Raw genomic sequence first — 17,781 nt, 5'->3', positions numbered from 1 at the left:
CTGACACTTCAGACAGCACTGAGAAGGGTTACATGTGAGATGATAGGAATATTGAATCCAGAGTTGATCAGAAGAACCTAAAGTGAATAGGTTTCTAACTTCATTACTATGAAAGATAGTGATATATAGTTTACTTTCCTATGCAATAAATACTGAACAAGTTTATGTCAACAGAATTAGTTCTGTTTACATTTATCTCAAGTTGTTTATTTTTCAAAAAAAAAATTTATGGGTGAACCTGTAGAAGTTAAGGTGTTAATCAGATTTGATCATGTCTTGTATTAGAGTAAATACAGTACTTCATTTAAAAAATGATGATGCTAGCTTATTAAACATTATGTATATAAATAATAATTAAACATTTCTGTAAGATATCTGAAAACCTTTTCAAATGAAATTGTTTTAAATGATTTTATTATTTCTCTATAACTTGATAATTTCTATGGAATATTTGTACACTCAAACCTGTTTTTGTGCGGTCTTTTTTGTGTGATTTTTTATACGTGCAATGTGTTTTGTGCAATTATTTTTGTGCAGTATACCAATTTGATTGAAATTCATATACCGCACACAAAAAATCACACAAACAAATCGCACAAATAAAAAATCGCACAAAAATAAACCGCACAAAAACAGGTTTGAGTGTATTTAAAATTTAGGTTTTGCAAATCATAAGAATGATATGTAAAATTCTAATTTTGATAGATCATTCTAGTGTGAAAAATATCTGATATCAATTTCTGTGATATTCTAAATAAATGCAATTAGTATTAAATTATTTAAAAATTTTTAATTTAATAAATTAAACAAAAATAGATATTACATTAATTGAACATTTGAAAATTAAAAAATATATAATAATGAAAAAATGAAGCTGTATGTACAAAACATGTACAAAAAATGTACAGAAATTTTAAGATAAATCAATCAAATGTTTTATTGCATAATTTTTACATAAAATTTTTGAAAGTATTATTTATTTTTTGCAAGTAAAATATGAAAAGAAAAAAAAAACATATGTAATTAACATTGCATTATACATTATAATTTCTTACTTGGCTGCAATTTGAAAAATTGTAAACCTATAAATTTCCACTATCATCCGTTGTCTGTCTTTCCTTAATCTCGAGAACAGAGTTAGATAGATGAAAGGTGAGACTAGATATGGAAACCTTAGGGACAGGAGGCCCCAATTAACTATATATGAACTTCCAATGCAAACTGGAAGTTATGTTATTTCAATTCAAAAATTTTTCCCTGAAAGGTGTTAGATAAACAATTGTATGTTAAAGGAAAAGTATGATGTACAGGGGCAAGACACTACTAATTTGATGTGGAGAGCATATATATTAAATTAAATTAATTAAAAATATGATTAAAATTGCAGCCTGGCATTGTGACCATGTTACAATAAATAATTGCTTGTTTACTTTATAATTTCTCATCTACATTATAATTTCTTACTTTTAAATTTGTTTGTTTTTTCAGTTTAAAGAGTTATTAAGAATATTTTTATAAAATTTTATTAACTGTTTAATGAAAAAGTAGAAACAGTTTTATAAAATATTACATTATAATTGATTTTGAAAAACAAAAAACATTATTCATACTTGATACTTAACCAGGTATACTATGAAGTGCTTGCTGGAAAATTATCTTAGAAACATTATAGTTATTGTTTAACTATGATTTTTCATTTAACAACAAATAAATGTTTGTTACCCTGTAAGGCTATTTCCTAAGCATACATTTCACATGTGAGGAAAATATTAAGCAGAAATAGTGTTTATTTTCAATTTAGAATTTTATTATGTGGTTTTTAATGAAACTGTTTATTTTTATACTAGATAGATAATAATAACTTTCTAATTGGAAAAAATCAAGTTTTAGTGGAAGAATTTAAAAGTTGGACATCATAATATTGTAATGATTATATGACAAAAAGACTAATTAAATTATCTTAATAATATCATTTTTACACTACACTGCAGAACACCGGGATGTGTAAAATACTGCACTCTTAGAACCTATAATCGGTGTGATATAAAAACAAAGGATGCTTATCACCACAAATGTTTTCGAACTGCTGGGAGTTCTTCTTCAGGTGTGAGATTGAATTACTGATGGGACAGAGCAAACCATTAAAGGAAATTTGAGAAACAATTATAAGAAGAAGAAGAACCTGAAGAAGAACTCTCAGCAGTTCGAAAACATTTGTGGTGATAAGCATCCTTTGTTTTTATATCACACCAGTTATAGGTTCTAAGAATGCAGTAATATCATTTTTATAAAGAAATGGTATTTATGATTACTGATTAATATGTAGAAAGTGACTTAGATATTTAGATATACTTTTAAAGTATATATAATTCAAAAAGATAAGATTTTTCCAGAACAAATATATTGGTTAAGTGAATAAAAATTGGTTATTTTTTTAAAAGTTTTAAATTGAAAGCATTTTCTTAAGATCAGATAGAAAAATATCTAATAAGTCTTTATTAGCCATTAAACAATCAAAGTTCATGTATAATTTTTTTTTAGAAAATTAAAAAATAGAATAATATAGAAAATTATTAAATTTTTTATTGAAGAGTGACTACTTACTTTGTCATTTTTTATTGCTTACCAAATTTATTGTTATTGTTTATGTTGCTATTTGAAATTGTTTCTATTTATGTTTTGATCTGAATATATACAAATTGAAATTAATATTTTTGCAGTTGATTATGATATTACAAAGAAAAGTTTTCAGTTTCCAAAGAAATATGGGATGCCATTTTACTTTGTTTCAGCCTCTGATGGTACAAATGTTGTCAAAGTAAGTACTTTATTATCTAAATGTGTTTATGATTCTGTTTACGTATTGACAATCACATCTGATTTTTAAGAATTTTTGTATTCTTCATGTTTATGTGATTGCCAGTTGTACTCAGCTATATTTATAAGAAAATTTATTCTACTAGCATTTACAATCTTGTTTAAAAAACTGCCTATTGGTTTTAAATGGAAATATAGAGCCAGTAATTTTTTCAATGAGATTATTAAATGAAAATATAGTAGTTTTGATTAATTTCCATTTAAAACGTTACTGATAAATATTGAATTGTATGTTTTATCAAATATCTTACAGTTAGAGATTAGAATTAATTTCATTTTCTGATCTTGTATGTAGTATTAAAAGATCAATAAAGATATATAAGTTTTTATTTGTTCGATTATTCACTTAGAAATTGTATAATAAAACTTGTTTTGTAAGAAATTTTATTGATTTTTATTGTTTTTCAATAGGAAAGAATATTGTGTGTATGTACATATATGTGTATATGTATAATATGTATGTATGTATGTATTATTATTATTATTATGAATTAGTTTAGTAACTTACAAAATTATATAAATACACTTCTCTGTCTCTGCTTTCTTGGAGATCAAAAATGAAAAATTATTAGTATATTTGCCATACAAACAGAGCAAAGTGGAGTTGAATATACCATATTACAACTACACGGATAAAAATGAAAAATATCCCAGACTGCTTCAAGTACGATATTTTTTTAATTTTTTGTCTTCAAGAAAGTGGAGATAGAGAAGTGTGTGTTAGGGTCATCGGAGATTAATTTGTATGTGTGTGTTTCATTTTCGTGACGTAGAAATAAATTAATTTTAAATTATGAAATATTTGAGATGGATTTTTGCATAATGAGGTTTGATTCATAACAAATAAATTTAATTTTTTGTTTTTGTATAATATAATAATATTAATTAATTGATTTAATAATTTTTAATAAATATAATAATGCTATTTTTATATAATAGAATTTTAATGCCAATAATAATTTTGCATATAAATAAAATTATACTAAATTTATTAATTCTAATGGTAGCAAGATGATTTATGTAGATAAGAAAAATAAGACATTCAGATAAATTTTCGTATATCACATTTATCTGTTATATAGCTGAAATTTATTCAGATTTTTGTATCTCAGCAATTGATATATACAAATTGATTTGATTAAATTATATTAGAGATTTTTGCTTATTACACTACTTCTAATAGATTAGAGAAAATTAGAAACTCAAAAGATAGTATGATGTTCTGTAATTTATAATCATAATATAAATAAAATTTTTAAAAATAATATCATTACATCAGTATATAGATTACATTGATGATAATTTTTTTTTAAATTTTCATATTTATATTAAGCTACATTTGTTATCTACTAGAAGTTTTGGTTTTATTTTATCATTTTTACATTTATATTTCTAAATTATAAAATTAAAGTTTTATTTTAAATAACTTTAAAGTTTACTACCTAGATTTTTAAATATAATTCTTCTAGATAATGCTTCTGAATTTTTAAAATGTCACTTAGCAAAGAGACAGTCCTAAAAGAAAAATACTTAAATAAAATGAAGATTCAATAAACTATTTGAATTTTTTAATCAAAACAACATGATTAATACTCATTCAACATGTAAATGCAATGCATGATATAGATATCATGCATTACATCATCTAGTCTATCATTTAGTAATGGATAGAATCTTATTGAATGCTAAAGTTTATAATTAGGCAGATTTATAATGTTCAATTGCAAATGGATATCACATTCTGCTATTTCAGATTCATTGTCTGTATCTAAATCACAGAAGAATTCAATTATCTTTGAAATTTTATCATGTACAACAAGACTCTAGAATTTGAGCAGCTTTAAATGCTTTAGTTTGCTTTCAATAATTAATACAGTAAGTCCTTGTTTAGTGCTTCCTTGATTAATGCTGATTAAATATAATGCAGTCTGCTCAAAGTTTAAAAAAAAGCTCAAAATTTATGCTGATTCAGATTATTGCAGCATTTTACTGATTCATATACAGTGGGTGATCGGTTAACGAACAGCCACTGTATATAGTCCGTTCCAAGACTTTGTTTGCTATCTGAATTGTTCGTTAACTGATTATCGATTTACCATACGTTTTTATGGGAATTTGATTAATTCATTCTGGAGAACCCAAAAAATAAAAAATATATACTTTCTTACAATGTTTATTTATATATAATAATAAAAATACATATATACACAGTTTTGCATTTTTATTAGTCATGTTTTTTCTGTTTGTGGGGGTTAAAGAATCTGTTTAATGTCAATTGCTTTTCTCTATTCTTCAGGATTTTTCAGAAGTAATTAATAGCATTTGTAATTGTAGAGATCCCCAAGCCTATTAACCTCGACCTGGTTTGGATGCCATTCTAAGACTGTTGTTCTGACATCCTTCCACTTCTTCAAAAGATCTTTAATAGCAGATATCAGCATTAATCCTCTTTTTCAGAAGAAAACATATCTTGCCAAGTTTCTTGGCATTCTTCTGTTATCAGATCCCTTTCAGGTTCCATTATGAGCTCTTGAATGTTGTTTATTTCTCAGATGTGACTTTTTTTTACTCCTTAAGCTGCTCAAGTCTTCTTGATAATACAGTATCTTTCTTAGATAAGATTGAACTGTGACTAGGGATTGCAATCCAGCAGTGTTTTAAATCCAGCTGGATTTTTGCTGGATTGAAATCATTCCAGCGCGGATCCAGCATGGATGTATTTTTGGTGCAATAAAGTGTTATCTATCTATCTATCTATCTACCTATCCTGCAATTTATGTTTTTTTAATGAAATAAAACATTTTTAAAAAATACTTTAAAAGCTTTTATTATTTAGACTGGTCACTATAAATCAGTAAAACTTCTTACACATTTAGGTAGTAAAATTAACTTTGGTTCGGTTTAACATTTGAGATAGAGATAATTAACTTTAAATGTTTAGTTAGATTATAATTATAATGTAATCTTTAAGTTAAATAATAGCAAAGGTAATTCTACTGATTAATTTATATTAATATATTATAATAATGTAAGGATGGATAATCAGTGGCTAAGTGGCTATCAGTCTTACCAGTTTTCATATATATAGGCTCTACATATTAGTCTGTAGTTATTTATAGGTATGTAAAACTATGTACTGGAAGTAGAATAAGTTAAATAAACTACACCTTTATCAATCCAGCAAAATTTAATAAAATAATAACGTTTTCAATCGTTTTTAACGATCTTCCTCGGTTACAAAAAAAAATAGAACATTAAATATAGAACATAAAATGTGTTCGGAATAAATATGAAAATTAACGGAAAACGCCCAAACGGACAAAATATAGATAAATAAACAAAATAAATAGCGGAAAAAATATATACAGGGTGTTTTTTTTTTTTTTTAACTGACGGTACTCAGAAACATCTGTAGAGCAATCTAGCAGCCGGACTGTCGCCAAATTTGGGAGAGTGACTAAGGACGACATGGAAAAGAGATTCCGCGAAGAAAAAAGTAGTACCTAAATTCGCCGGTAAAGGAGGATTTGGTGCTGTTGTAGCGAAAAAGCTACCAGCACTTCACTGAAGAAAGGGTCATCAGTCACTTTTTTCCACTTGCATGGCCGCCTTGCTCCCCGGATCTAACCCCATGTTACTTTTTCCTGTGGGGTTACTTAAAGTCCAAGGTCTATCTTGGTAGTGTCCCAAACTTGATGACTTTGAAGGACAACATTTCTCGAACTGTGATGAACATTCCTGCGGACGGCCATGTTACGTTCGGCCATAGAGAACACGGTGTTCAGGATGCAATGAGTTGTCCAGCAGGACGGTGATCACATTGAAGAAGGGAGAAGGTTATTTGCTGATTAATTAAACTTTCGTTATTACACTGAAACCTCTGTCTGATTATTCATTCGTGTGTTTGTTAATTGCAGCTGGATTTTATGCAGATTCTTAGCTGTTTTGCTACAACAGCGCCAAATCCACCCCTACCGGCAAATTTGGGTACTACTTTTTTCTTCGCGGAATCTCTTTCCCATGTCGTCCTTAGTCACTCTCCAAATTTGGCGACAGTTCGGCTGTTAGATTGCTCTACAGATGTCTCTGAGTACCGTCAGTTTAAAAAAAAAAACACTCTGTATGTAAGATCCAATGAAACCAGCATTGTCCGTTAATAACATTAATTAATGTAAAAGGATCTCCACACGGTAGACAATGAGTCCGCATCTCTATGGTTTATACAACCAGTTGTCATGTGCGCCTTGCAGATTTCCAATCTCTCAAGATGTTTGACCGTTTGCCTATTCGTCGTCGTTTTTATAATTGCCGCTTGATCCCATTGGACGTTAACATCCTTCTGTCTTGCGTATGATGCCAGCGCAGTGTTGTCAAGGTTCTTACTGATTGTATATTTGTGCTCTTGAGCCTTTGTTTTAAACTGCGCATCGTTGCACCCACATAAACAAGCTTGGAATTGAAACGTTGGTTGTGTAAAGGCACCGAATATATACCCGTTGTTGAATTCGATCCTCTTTCTTTTTATCGTTTCTTAAAAGTTTGAAAACAGTGGGATTACGTCGGTATACAATACGAAAATTATCAGACCTGGCAGTACATCTATGTATCTTGTTTAAAAAAATGGGATGTAATTAAGCACTATTCTTTTTATATTTATTCGAAACACATTTTATGTTCTATAGTTAATGTATTTTTTTGTAACTGAGGAAGATCGTTAAAAGCGATTGAATACGTTATTATTTTATTAAATTTTGCTGGATTGATTAAGGTATAGTTTATTTATGAGTAATTTAATTATTAGTGTTAGTAAAGTAGTGAGTAAGTAATTAGTAGCAGTCTAGTAGTTAGCAAAGCGGCAACGCGACGATCGTAGACTTTTTCGCAATTATTTAGAAAGTTAATTGAGTATTTGCGGATCCAGCAGGCCGAAGAATGCGCTGGATCCAGCTGGATTGCTGGATGAGGGATCCAGCAATTGCAATCCCTAACTGTGGCCTACTGTAGACCTGTTTAAGCCATACTGCCCAGCAACATCAGACATCTGCCCACTCTCTTTGCTATTATACTCTCACTTTTCAAAAATAAAAACTGATGCTAAACTTAATGAGTGCCCATCCGACAGTCTCGCGATTTCTATAAAAGAATTGTTTCTGTCAGAAAAATAAAAGGCTGGAATTACAAGGGGGAGTTTCAAAGTTTGGAGGAATACTATCCGATTAGTATATACTGGGTTGAGCATCGATATCAATGTCTGCCATGCTGTGAAAAGTTTTGAATTGTTGTCTGAAGACAAGGAAAGACCAATCGGTATTCATTATTTTATGTTGCTTCTTCTTATGTTTGTTCTGTGAGGTGTTCGTTGTTCAAACAAAAATCTTTCTGTATATCAGGTTCACTAAACATTCTATGAGAACCAGAATACAAGAACATATCTTGGACATTCAACATGCTAGAACTTCCACAGCCCTCTCTACCTATAAAGCAGATCAAGAAATTGTGGCAGACTTCAGTGGGCCAAATTCCTTCTCACTACATGCCACATGGAGCATCTCAGATGGTTAGAGGCCATAGAAATCTTTAAAACTAACTTTGCATTATCTTGTATAAATTTTAAAGAGGAAATGATGATGTTGATAGTCTGATATGCTGTATTTGATGCAATGGTATAGTCGCTGATTGAATCTTCATTGTGCACAGGACAACACATGCATGGCTTTAAATTTTTATACTCATAGTTGAACTTCTGGTTCAAATTTACATTTTTTTCAAAAGTTTTTATGTTTCCAAACAACATTCTATCTGGTAACTGTTATAGCACCTGAAAAAGATATCAGGAGTTGGAAAATGTTTGTCTTGAGATAGTTTTTTATTTTCTTCACACCAGTTATTGGTTGTGTGCGCATCATTACACGAAGACCTTCCTGACAAGTTTCATCATAAACAAACAGGCTGTACTTTGCATGACATTGCTAATATCAAGCAGTGTTGTATTCAATAGATAGAAAAGTGACATTGAAAGAAATCAAGATGGACATGTCTTTTTCCACAAATTGTGAATTCAAGCAAAGTGCTAACAAATGATTCATAAGCAGTAAAATTATTCTCAGCAATAAGGAGTATGTGTTATATAACAATTACTATGGTTGTTGAAGATTACCATTGATAGTAATAACTTAATTTCCAAATGTATGATATATACCAAATCATCCAAATCGTTTGCCCAAGCAATGCCAGGCTCATTTGCTAGTATAGATTATAGTATGTTCCCAAAAAGCACAAGTTATAACAAAATATATATAGCAAATATTTAATTTCCATTTAAATGATGTGGGAATTACATTCCATAAATAAAAAAATTTCAAATTTATACAAAAGTGTATAAAGATATGAATAGGAAATACTTATTTTATTGTGCACTAAACTGTAGTTCAGTATAATTTATTATAATTACTAAATAATAATTAGAAAATGCACTATGAAAGAATGCACTAATTAGAAAATGCACTATGCTTTGTAGAAATAATAATATAATTTTTATATGCAATTTTCTAAAAATCTAAGAAAATAATCTGAATGAGTTATTAATTTACTTTTTACATTCTTTATTGTTTATGCATTAAATTGTGAAATATTTGACACTGGTAAACTTTTGGTTTAATTTACAGATATTTTTCAAGTAATTTTTGTTTGTACACTATGAATATTAAAATATCAATAACTGTCTTGATAACAGTTATTTTTATGCATTTACATTATAATGCAAATGTCTGTAATAATTCAAAAAATTTTTATTCAGTTTATTAGTATTCAGTGTCTTCAACCAAATATATAATTTCTGTATCCAATTTTTATGAAATAAATTATAAAGTATAATCTGTCAAAACATTATCTATAAATAAACGAATAATTACATTAATTAAATAAAAGTTTTTTTATTAATTAATTCTGTTTATTCTTGTATCAAATTATTACTGACAATTATTAGTTTTAAATATGATTTTTTATTGTTTTCATTTCTGCTAGATCCATTTGCATCCCAAGAAACTTTACACAACTCCCATTATATAGGTATATAAAATAGTATGCAAATAAAATAACTTGCTGATAATAAATCATAAAATTATACCAAAACAATTCTCTGATATAATTTACATATTATTTTACTGTTTATTACCATCTATTAAAGACAAAAGCAAATTTGCATACTAATCAGATGGATGTGCTTCTTTATTTTTACATAAAGAATTAAAATCTTGGTTAAATATTTGATACTGCAGGGTGCAAGCATGTTTAATGTTTTTCAGAGTTGATCAAAATTTTCATTTTATAATTGTCAATGTTGAAAATACTGTTTTGCATAAATAAGTAGTACAAGATTTTACTATTGTCAAATTTTTCAGGACCCAAAAGGGATTGCAAGCCACACTTTAAGAAGCTCTCTGTTAGATAATAGATTGATAACTTTTTCAGTGCAGAAAATTCAGCTTTAAAAAATTTCATGTTATGGATATTACAAACAATTATAACTAGTGTGCATATTATATTATGTTGCACATAATATGTGAAAATGATTAAAGGTTGAAACCAATAATAATTTTTTAAAATAAAATTGTAATAATCAAAACTTTAGTTTTATTTTTATTCAAATCAAGTAATACTAATGAATACCAGAACTATACGCTATACACTTTTCACATAACCAAAACATCTGTTTGTAGAAAAGTAGGGCTAGCACAATGTGTAAAAGTAGGATGACAAGATGACTGCCTCAAATGACAAAATGAGCAATCAACAATGTTTAAAAGGAGTAAGACAAATAAAAATAAGTAAAAATAAGACAAATACGGTGAAAATTTTGTAAATATACTTTAAAGTTGTTTATAAATAGTTCATACAAGAATGTCACCATTAAAATTGCTCTCTAATGGCAACCGTTCTGAAAATGGGTGGCAATTGATTTTGTCTCAGCTATACACTTGAACCAGCACTGTAGAAGAATAATTGAAATTATGAAATGATTTGAAAATTATTGATACAGAAATGTAATAAAATAACTTTAAAGATTGAAGGATATTAATTTTAGGAAAACGCTTATATCTTCATGAACTGATTAATAATATTTTACACTTTATATCTATAGTCTTTTGATTTCAATTTGGCACAATAGAAATTTATTAGAAGGCAATAAAATGAGTAGCCAGTTTTGAAAGAAACAAATGGCAAAAGATATGTGGAAAAACAATTAAATCAAAATTTTACTTTTGTCACACACAAAATATATTCAAAAGTATATAAAATTATTTGTATTAATATACTTTTATTTTTCATTTCAAATTTTTTAGTTATAACTGAATTGACTCCAAAGCATTGACATTATTTGATTTTTTTCATTAAGTAAATTAAAACATTGTAGTGTTTAATTTAATTTAGAAAAAGTTAACAATTAACAAAATTTTTATTTATTATTTACATTATTTTGCATTAAAAGATTTAAACATGCATAAATCAATAAGAAATAATGATTTACTGAGTTGAAAAATTTAAGTCAGCTATTTAAATCAGAGCTTTGAATTTAAATAAAAGAAACATTTTTAAATAGTTAAATAATTTTTAATACATTTAATGCAGATACTATTGAATACAAATGTTAGAAAACATAAATGTGTAGCCTTTAACATTAAAAAAAAAAAAAAAGTTTCATTATCAAATTTTGTTGTCATAAAGACTAATTAGTTTGAAGATTATACAGTTTTTTTTACCAATTGATATTTATAATAACAACATCCAATGACATTAACAATAAGATAAATAAAATATTAGCCTGATTAATAACAAATAAACTAAACCCGAAAATTAATGTTAAATAAATAACAATAAATTAAAATTAGTCGTGATTGTTGATAAAAATTTAGTTCATAAACAGATATAGTTAACTTCTTCAGACAAATCATCATTTTATTTTTGATAAAATACATAATTATATTTGTTAATTTGCTTGCTCATTTCTAAAAATTTGCATATTAACAACTTTGCCTCCCAAAAAGCTTTGTATTTTCACATCTTTCAGCCCATTATCAGGGGCAAAAAACCCCTGACAATGTCTGGAACATCAAAAAGTATTTGGGATAAAGAAATATGTTCTGTTTTCTTGGAGACCAACATTTGTTGATCTCCAAGAAAACAGAAAAATGTATAAATTAACAAATATTCACTAGTATCTTGATTTATTTAAAGTAGTATTAAAGTTTTGTTAATTCTTTATTAAGAAAAATGAACATGTATGTATATTTTCAAACACTAGATTTTCAATAACAACTTAATATATATACTAATATTCTATATTATCTCTTGCAGTCAAATTTTTCCAACCTTTATCAAATAGTAATAACAGTCAATTTTCCTGTTATTTCAATTGCTTAAATACTATGGCCATCTTTATTTTTGTTCCTGTTTCATGAATATATCTTACAGTCCTGCATTCTGACATATATAAGATCACTTTCTCTGTAAATTTGAAGTTAATGTTCTCTTATTAATACTAAAGTAATATTATCTAATACATACATACATATAGAATTTAATACATTAAAGGTTTACTGTTTGCAAGAAATAACAAAAGTAATTGATTATCAATTATAAAATTAATTATCATTTGTTTTTCTAGATATCTTTTTATTTTTACAGAATTAAATATTTTTATTTTCATTTATATTACTTAGCATCTTAGTTTTTCTATAAAGGTTATATGGAAGAAATGCAATAAAAAAAGATCTATTTTTTATAATAGATTTTTAAATTTAAAATTAAAAGACATAGGTAATGAAATTTGTCTGTCTATAAAATGATGAATTATGCAGAAATTTACATAGATTTTATTTTTGTACAAGGTTTGTTTAGAAAGTTTCAGGAATGGGTCAAAAAATCAAAAACAGAATATAAAGAAATTTTTGTTATTCTGCGACTGCTGTTATTTTGAAATCACTGGATATTCCTGATATAGTTCTTAGACGACTATTTTCTTTATTCAAAGTTGCACATTAAAAAAAAAGTTTTTCAATAGAACTTATACAAGGTGAATTGAAGAAAATTTTGCAGTCCTCAAAGAAGTTGATTTTTCTAAATGCTTCCTAAGTTTAAAAAATAATTGGATAAAGTATATTGAAGCTGGTGATGATTATTTTTAAAAATGTTCAATGAAATTCTTTATATTATAAAACATTTTGATTTTTTGATCCATTCCTGAAACTTCTTGAATATACCTTTTAGATTCTTTTGCATAATAGTATATTAAGGATGGTTTCATAAAAATGGGATTTTTTTTCAACAAGTTAGTAGGTGAGCAGTTATTTTTGTACAAATAATTTTATGTTAGATTAAAATAATTTAACACATTATAGAAAAAGCACTGTTTTTAGTGTTTGGTAATTTATTTAATTATTTTGAAGAATGAAATGGATATTTGAATTAAAATGAAAATACCATATAAATATAATTATTCATTGACTTTTTCAAAGTTAAAATATACATGAAGTAAGGAAATTATATGTACTGTATATACAATATTTAATTAAGTGTTTTGTTTGTTTATTTTTAATTTTATAACAAGCATAAGTTAAATTTTGCTATTCTTTTTACATCATGTAATCTGAAATTGCAGTGAAATTATCATTGTAAATCAATTTTAATAACTTATATTTTTGCTATATGACAATTTAACTTTTTCACAAATAAAAAAGCTAACTAAAAAAAATTACTTTAGGTAGAAAAACTTTGTTAGTTGTAGTTTATTTTAATTATTCTGTATATAAAAGTACAAATATACAGTTTTTGTAATAAGTAAGATGGTTTTTATGTAGATTTTTATTTTTGAAATGTAAGTATTAATACACATTTGTATACATATTTATCAGTTTATATCTATTTAAAATTTTCAAAGATCTTTCAGTGAGATTGTTTTAAATTGACCGTATATTATCGATTCCAGCTGTTTAGAGATGCCATCAAATATGCCGTGCAATATAAGAAAAATCCAACGGATTTCGTAGACGAAGTTCTCCAGGAATTAGAGGTGATTTCAGTTAATAAATATTAAAATTATTTTTTTTTAACTTTATATTCTGTAAAATATTTAATTAAGGTAGATGTATTTAAGAAAGATATTTTTATAGACATTATTGAATATATAGGAGAGCTGTCTTATATTTTCATCCTTAAATCATTACTTTGCTTCAGTTTTTATAAGTTAGAAGAATAGGAATAACCGTATTACGTAGGAATTTTTAGGAAATAATTTAAGAGTATTTTTATCCGCGACTGGCTATTGAAACAAATTAATGGCGATATATTAGTAATGAAGTTTTCCGGCTACGTAATTTAATCGGGATTATCGTTTTCCGCTTCCGAATTTAACGTTCATTGGAGTGAAACGTCTAATCCAAAGTAGACACCATTAGTCTCTCTTCCCAGAAATGAAACCAGAATTGCATTATTTACACGAATTAGTCAATTTTTTAAGAATTCGTTCATTTGCGGAATATATACATTTCGCTTCGAATAACGTTAAAATAAAGTTAAAAAAAATCGGGCAAATGTACAGTATCATCACACACATCTTATCGTTCTTACACTTCCTTCTCTTCCGGATCAAAGAAGCCACGCTGTTACCGACACAATAAAGGAAATAACATTTTAGTAACCTGTCAAAAAAGCATGAATTTATACAAACGAAGTCTGCGAATACATCTTTACTAAAGTTTTCTGTATATAAAGTTTAAAAAGTTCGGTTTTCTTTATTTTTTTTAATAATTAACGGAACAAGCTTTAAAACCCGTGGCAATTTTAATCTTAGTTTTTAAGTTTGAGTAGTTTTTGTTTTCCAAACATATTTCACAGAGTTAAAACTGAAAAATTATTATTCTTACACACCCGCTCCATCAAGATTATTTTAATTTTGCCATTAGTATTTACAAAAGAAATATCAGAAACGTTAACGAATAAAATATACGGAATGCATTTTGTTAAAAAAAAAGTTTTTTTGTGTGTGAATAATTTGTGTTAAACGAAGGCCACTCGAATAACTTTGATTCACTAAGCAGAAACGATATTTGCGGACGACGGAATCCTTCTATAAACGGTGTTGTAATTCGATAAAAATCGACTGTTATTATTCTGCAAAAGGTAGGATAGCAATCAAAGTATAAGTAACGAAAATTAGTTCCGTTATAAGATATGTGTTTGGAATTCTTTAGATTTTATAAAGTTTAATCGCTCCGTAAACATTTACGCAAGAATAAAAAATAGGAGTGGATCTTAAGCGAAAAAAACGTTTCGACTGTTTTTTAATGATCGGTTTTGTTTGATTTTTTTTTCTTGGCAGAATTTCGGCAGCGAGGACCCGTCCGACGAAGAGACTCCGTCCAAGAAATAGTCACCCCACCGACCGCACTTCCGTCCGTCGGGTCGACTGCGGGCCGGACTCCTCCGCGGAAACAACTGCACACGGCCGGAAATTTCCGAGGTCCGAAGCGAAGTCACGAGCCGTCCGGCGCAGAAGAGAGAGTGGCGAAATCGCAAATGTTTTGTTTACGAAGTTCTTATGTATGGTCCATAGTTTGAAATATATTTATATTGCGTTACCAGATGGCGGTGTGTTCTTTGATCGGATTCGAGTTTCTGCGCCTACTCCTTTTTTCCAGAGCGGGAAAGAGTCGGAAAAGTGGAAAGGCCAACGTGGTTGTCTTCCCCGTCCGGAGAGCGGACGACGAATGTAGTGAAAAATGACGGGAGAACCTTTCCAGCCCGGAGTGGCTTCCCACTTAATAGAACGGGAATCCGCGCCGAACGTTGCCCTCTCGCGTCACGCGCAAACACCGACCAATAGGCGAAGGAATCGTGTCTTCGGACCGAATCCACTCCGGGACATCCTCGAGATCTCGGGCCGAAGAAGGCGTTTCTTTTCGTTCTTGCCACACTAGAGTTCGAACCTCTTCTCCCTTCGCTCGTCGGCCAGCGGAGGGACCGCGCTCTCGGAGGGATCTCGGGACTATTTTTCCCGGCGCCGACGGCGGGAGTCAGACGTCGCGCTTCCGTTTCCCGTCGACGACCGACGAGAAGAATCCGAGCGGCAGAAGCCGAGGAAGCGGCGTCGATTCGAACCGGACTTGCGACACTCGCGACTCGGACATGGAAGACATTCGGGTGGACGCCGACCCGTTCGAGACAGGCCAAGTCGATCTGAAGGACCTGTGGACGTCCGGCGGTTACGACGCGGTAAGTACGACCCACCATCTGGATGCCGGCGGCGGCCGGCCCATTCCATATTGTCGCTTTTTCCGACGGACCTTTAAACTCCGGACGCTCTTCCGGTCCGTCCGCGGCGGCTGGGCAATCCGGCGGTTCTTCCCGTTGGGAGACGGTCCCTATTCGGCGTCGACTCCGTCCACGGGGGCCGGGTTCTGTCGGGCCCGTTCCACGCTCGATCGTCGGCCGCGCCCGGTTCGTTGCAGCCGAAGCGCCGGAGGCCCGCTTTTGGCGATTCGGTCGGGCCGACGTTCGTTTCCGGGTTTCGTCCCCAGGGTCGAAAAACTCTGGAAGCGGGCGCATCCGGTTACGTCTCGGCCGACGAGTTCTTCCACAGACCTACATTAGCCTGTCCTAATTCTTTGCGCCGGTTCTTTCGACGGTTTTGTGACAGTCAAGGTCGTCGAGCCCGCCGACGTCGTCGACCGTCACTTCTAGCCCGATTCCCGGCGCTTTCTACCCTTCGGGACGGTACCCGGTCCCTCGGCAGAAGTTACGAAACCGCATCGATTATCGTCGGTCGGCACTGAATCTCGCCCGCAATTTCGGATTAACGCGCGACAGACTTTGCGCTCCGTCGGCCGAAACCGGTCCGAATTCGGGGCCATCTCTGAGGTTGCCGTGGTCTTTTCCACCCCTCTTCCCTCCTCCGCGATTCGAATCCTTAAGGGGACTCCGGCCGGGAAGGAGGTCGACCCAGTTTCCGATCCGCGTCTTCTCTCGTCGGCACGCTCGATTTGACAACTGGATCAAAACATCCCGTCTCGCGCGCGCTGGTCATCGATCCCGTCCGCTTTTTTTTCGTGCGCGCGCGCGTACACGAAGGGCCGTTAGTTCGGACGGCGCAGAACCCGGTAGAAGGGAAGCCGATCCTCGGCGCGGGAAGGCCTCCTTCCCGGAAGTGCGTGTCGTCCGAGATGCGTTTTTCTTCCGCTCCGCAGGCGCGAGGAACGGCGACGATGGCACGAAGCGCCGCCGAGCGTATCCGTCGAGTTTGCAAGGATCGGTGGCTTCCTTAGCGTCCAAGGTCAGCCACGGGTCCTCGGCACCGGAGGCCAATGACTCCGGTCCGTGAACTCGCGCGCCGAACCTTCTCCCCATTTCTTAGTTGGCATCGCGTCGTCGTTTCGCCTTCCGTAGAGGTGAGTGTCGGTCGGCTCGTTCTAATCGCTTTCTCATCTCCGTCCCTCGTTCTTAGCGATAAAGAACGTCGAGAAATCGTTCCGGGAAAATCGTAGGTCGGTTTTCCGTCCGGGAATATCCGCTCCCGTCGAGGCACGCCAGGTTAGAGTTCCGTCTCGCGACGCGGAGGTAAAAACCCGGCGCTAAGTGGGACTTTTCGTTACGTTGCGCGGGTTACGAAGGACAAGGACAAGGTCGCGGTGGCGGTAGAAAGTGACTGTTAAACCGGCGTTCTCTTTCCTGGAAGAGTGTCGACGATCGGAGCCGCATCTACTTCGCTCCTGGGCGGTCGTCGACCGCGATTCTGGCCGAAGACGGTGCGGAGAAAAGACTGGCGATTTCTCCGACGGTTCGTGTTTTCGCTTTCGGACCGCCCGGAGTCGACTTTCTGGGGTCGTCGACCAATCGACGCCGAACGACATT

At 31.6% G+C, this 17,781-nt stretch overlaps 2 protein-coding genes across 3 annotated transcripts in view; both read left to right on the top strand.

The window, feature by feature from the left end:
• The window catches only part of LOC136980721 (rab-like protein 2A), a 36,865-nt gene extending 21,348 nt beyond the window's left edge, over positions 1 to 15,517 (top strand). The window contains exons 6-8 of the mRNA XM_067276916.1: positions 2,721 to 2,818; positions 13,862 to 13,945; positions 15,254 to 15,517. Coding sequence (XP_067133017.1) covers positions 2,721 to 2,818; positions 13,862 to 13,945; positions 15,254 to 15,304 — 233 coding nt within the window. The 3' untranslated portion in view covers positions 15,305 to 15,517. The remainder of the gene's footprint in view (positions 1 to 2,720; positions 2,819 to 13,861; positions 13,946 to 15,253) is intronic.
• A 128-nt stretch (positions 15,518 to 15,645) lies between these two features.
• Positions 15,646 to 17,781, top strand: part of LOC136980719 (cyclic AMP-responsive element-binding protein 3-like protein 2) — a 34,529-nt gene continuing 32,393 nt past the window's right edge. The window contains exon 1 of one of the 2 annotated variants that reach the window (XM_067276912.1): positions 15,646 to 16,146. In XM_067276912.1, the coding sequence (XP_067133013.1) occupies positions 16,060 to 16,146 (87 nt within the window). In that variant the 5' untranslated portion in view covers positions 15,646 to 16,059. Of the gene's footprint in view, positions 16,147 to 17,097; positions 17,319 to 17,781 lie in introns of those variants that run through there. The other variant, XM_067276913.1, reaches the window with a different exon arrangement.

This window comes from Centruroides vittatus, unplaced genomic scaffold, assembly GCF_030686945.1.
Source record: "Centruroides vittatus isolate TY-2023 unplaced genomic scaffold, ASM3068694v2 contig_717, whole genome shotgun sequence".
NCBI classification, from domain to species: Eukaryota; Metazoa; Arthropoda; class Arachnida; order Scorpiones; family Buthidae; genus Centruroides; species Centruroides vittatus.
Note: the sequence above shows the minus strand (reverse complement) of the source record. Positions and strands in the feature narration are given on the sequence as shown.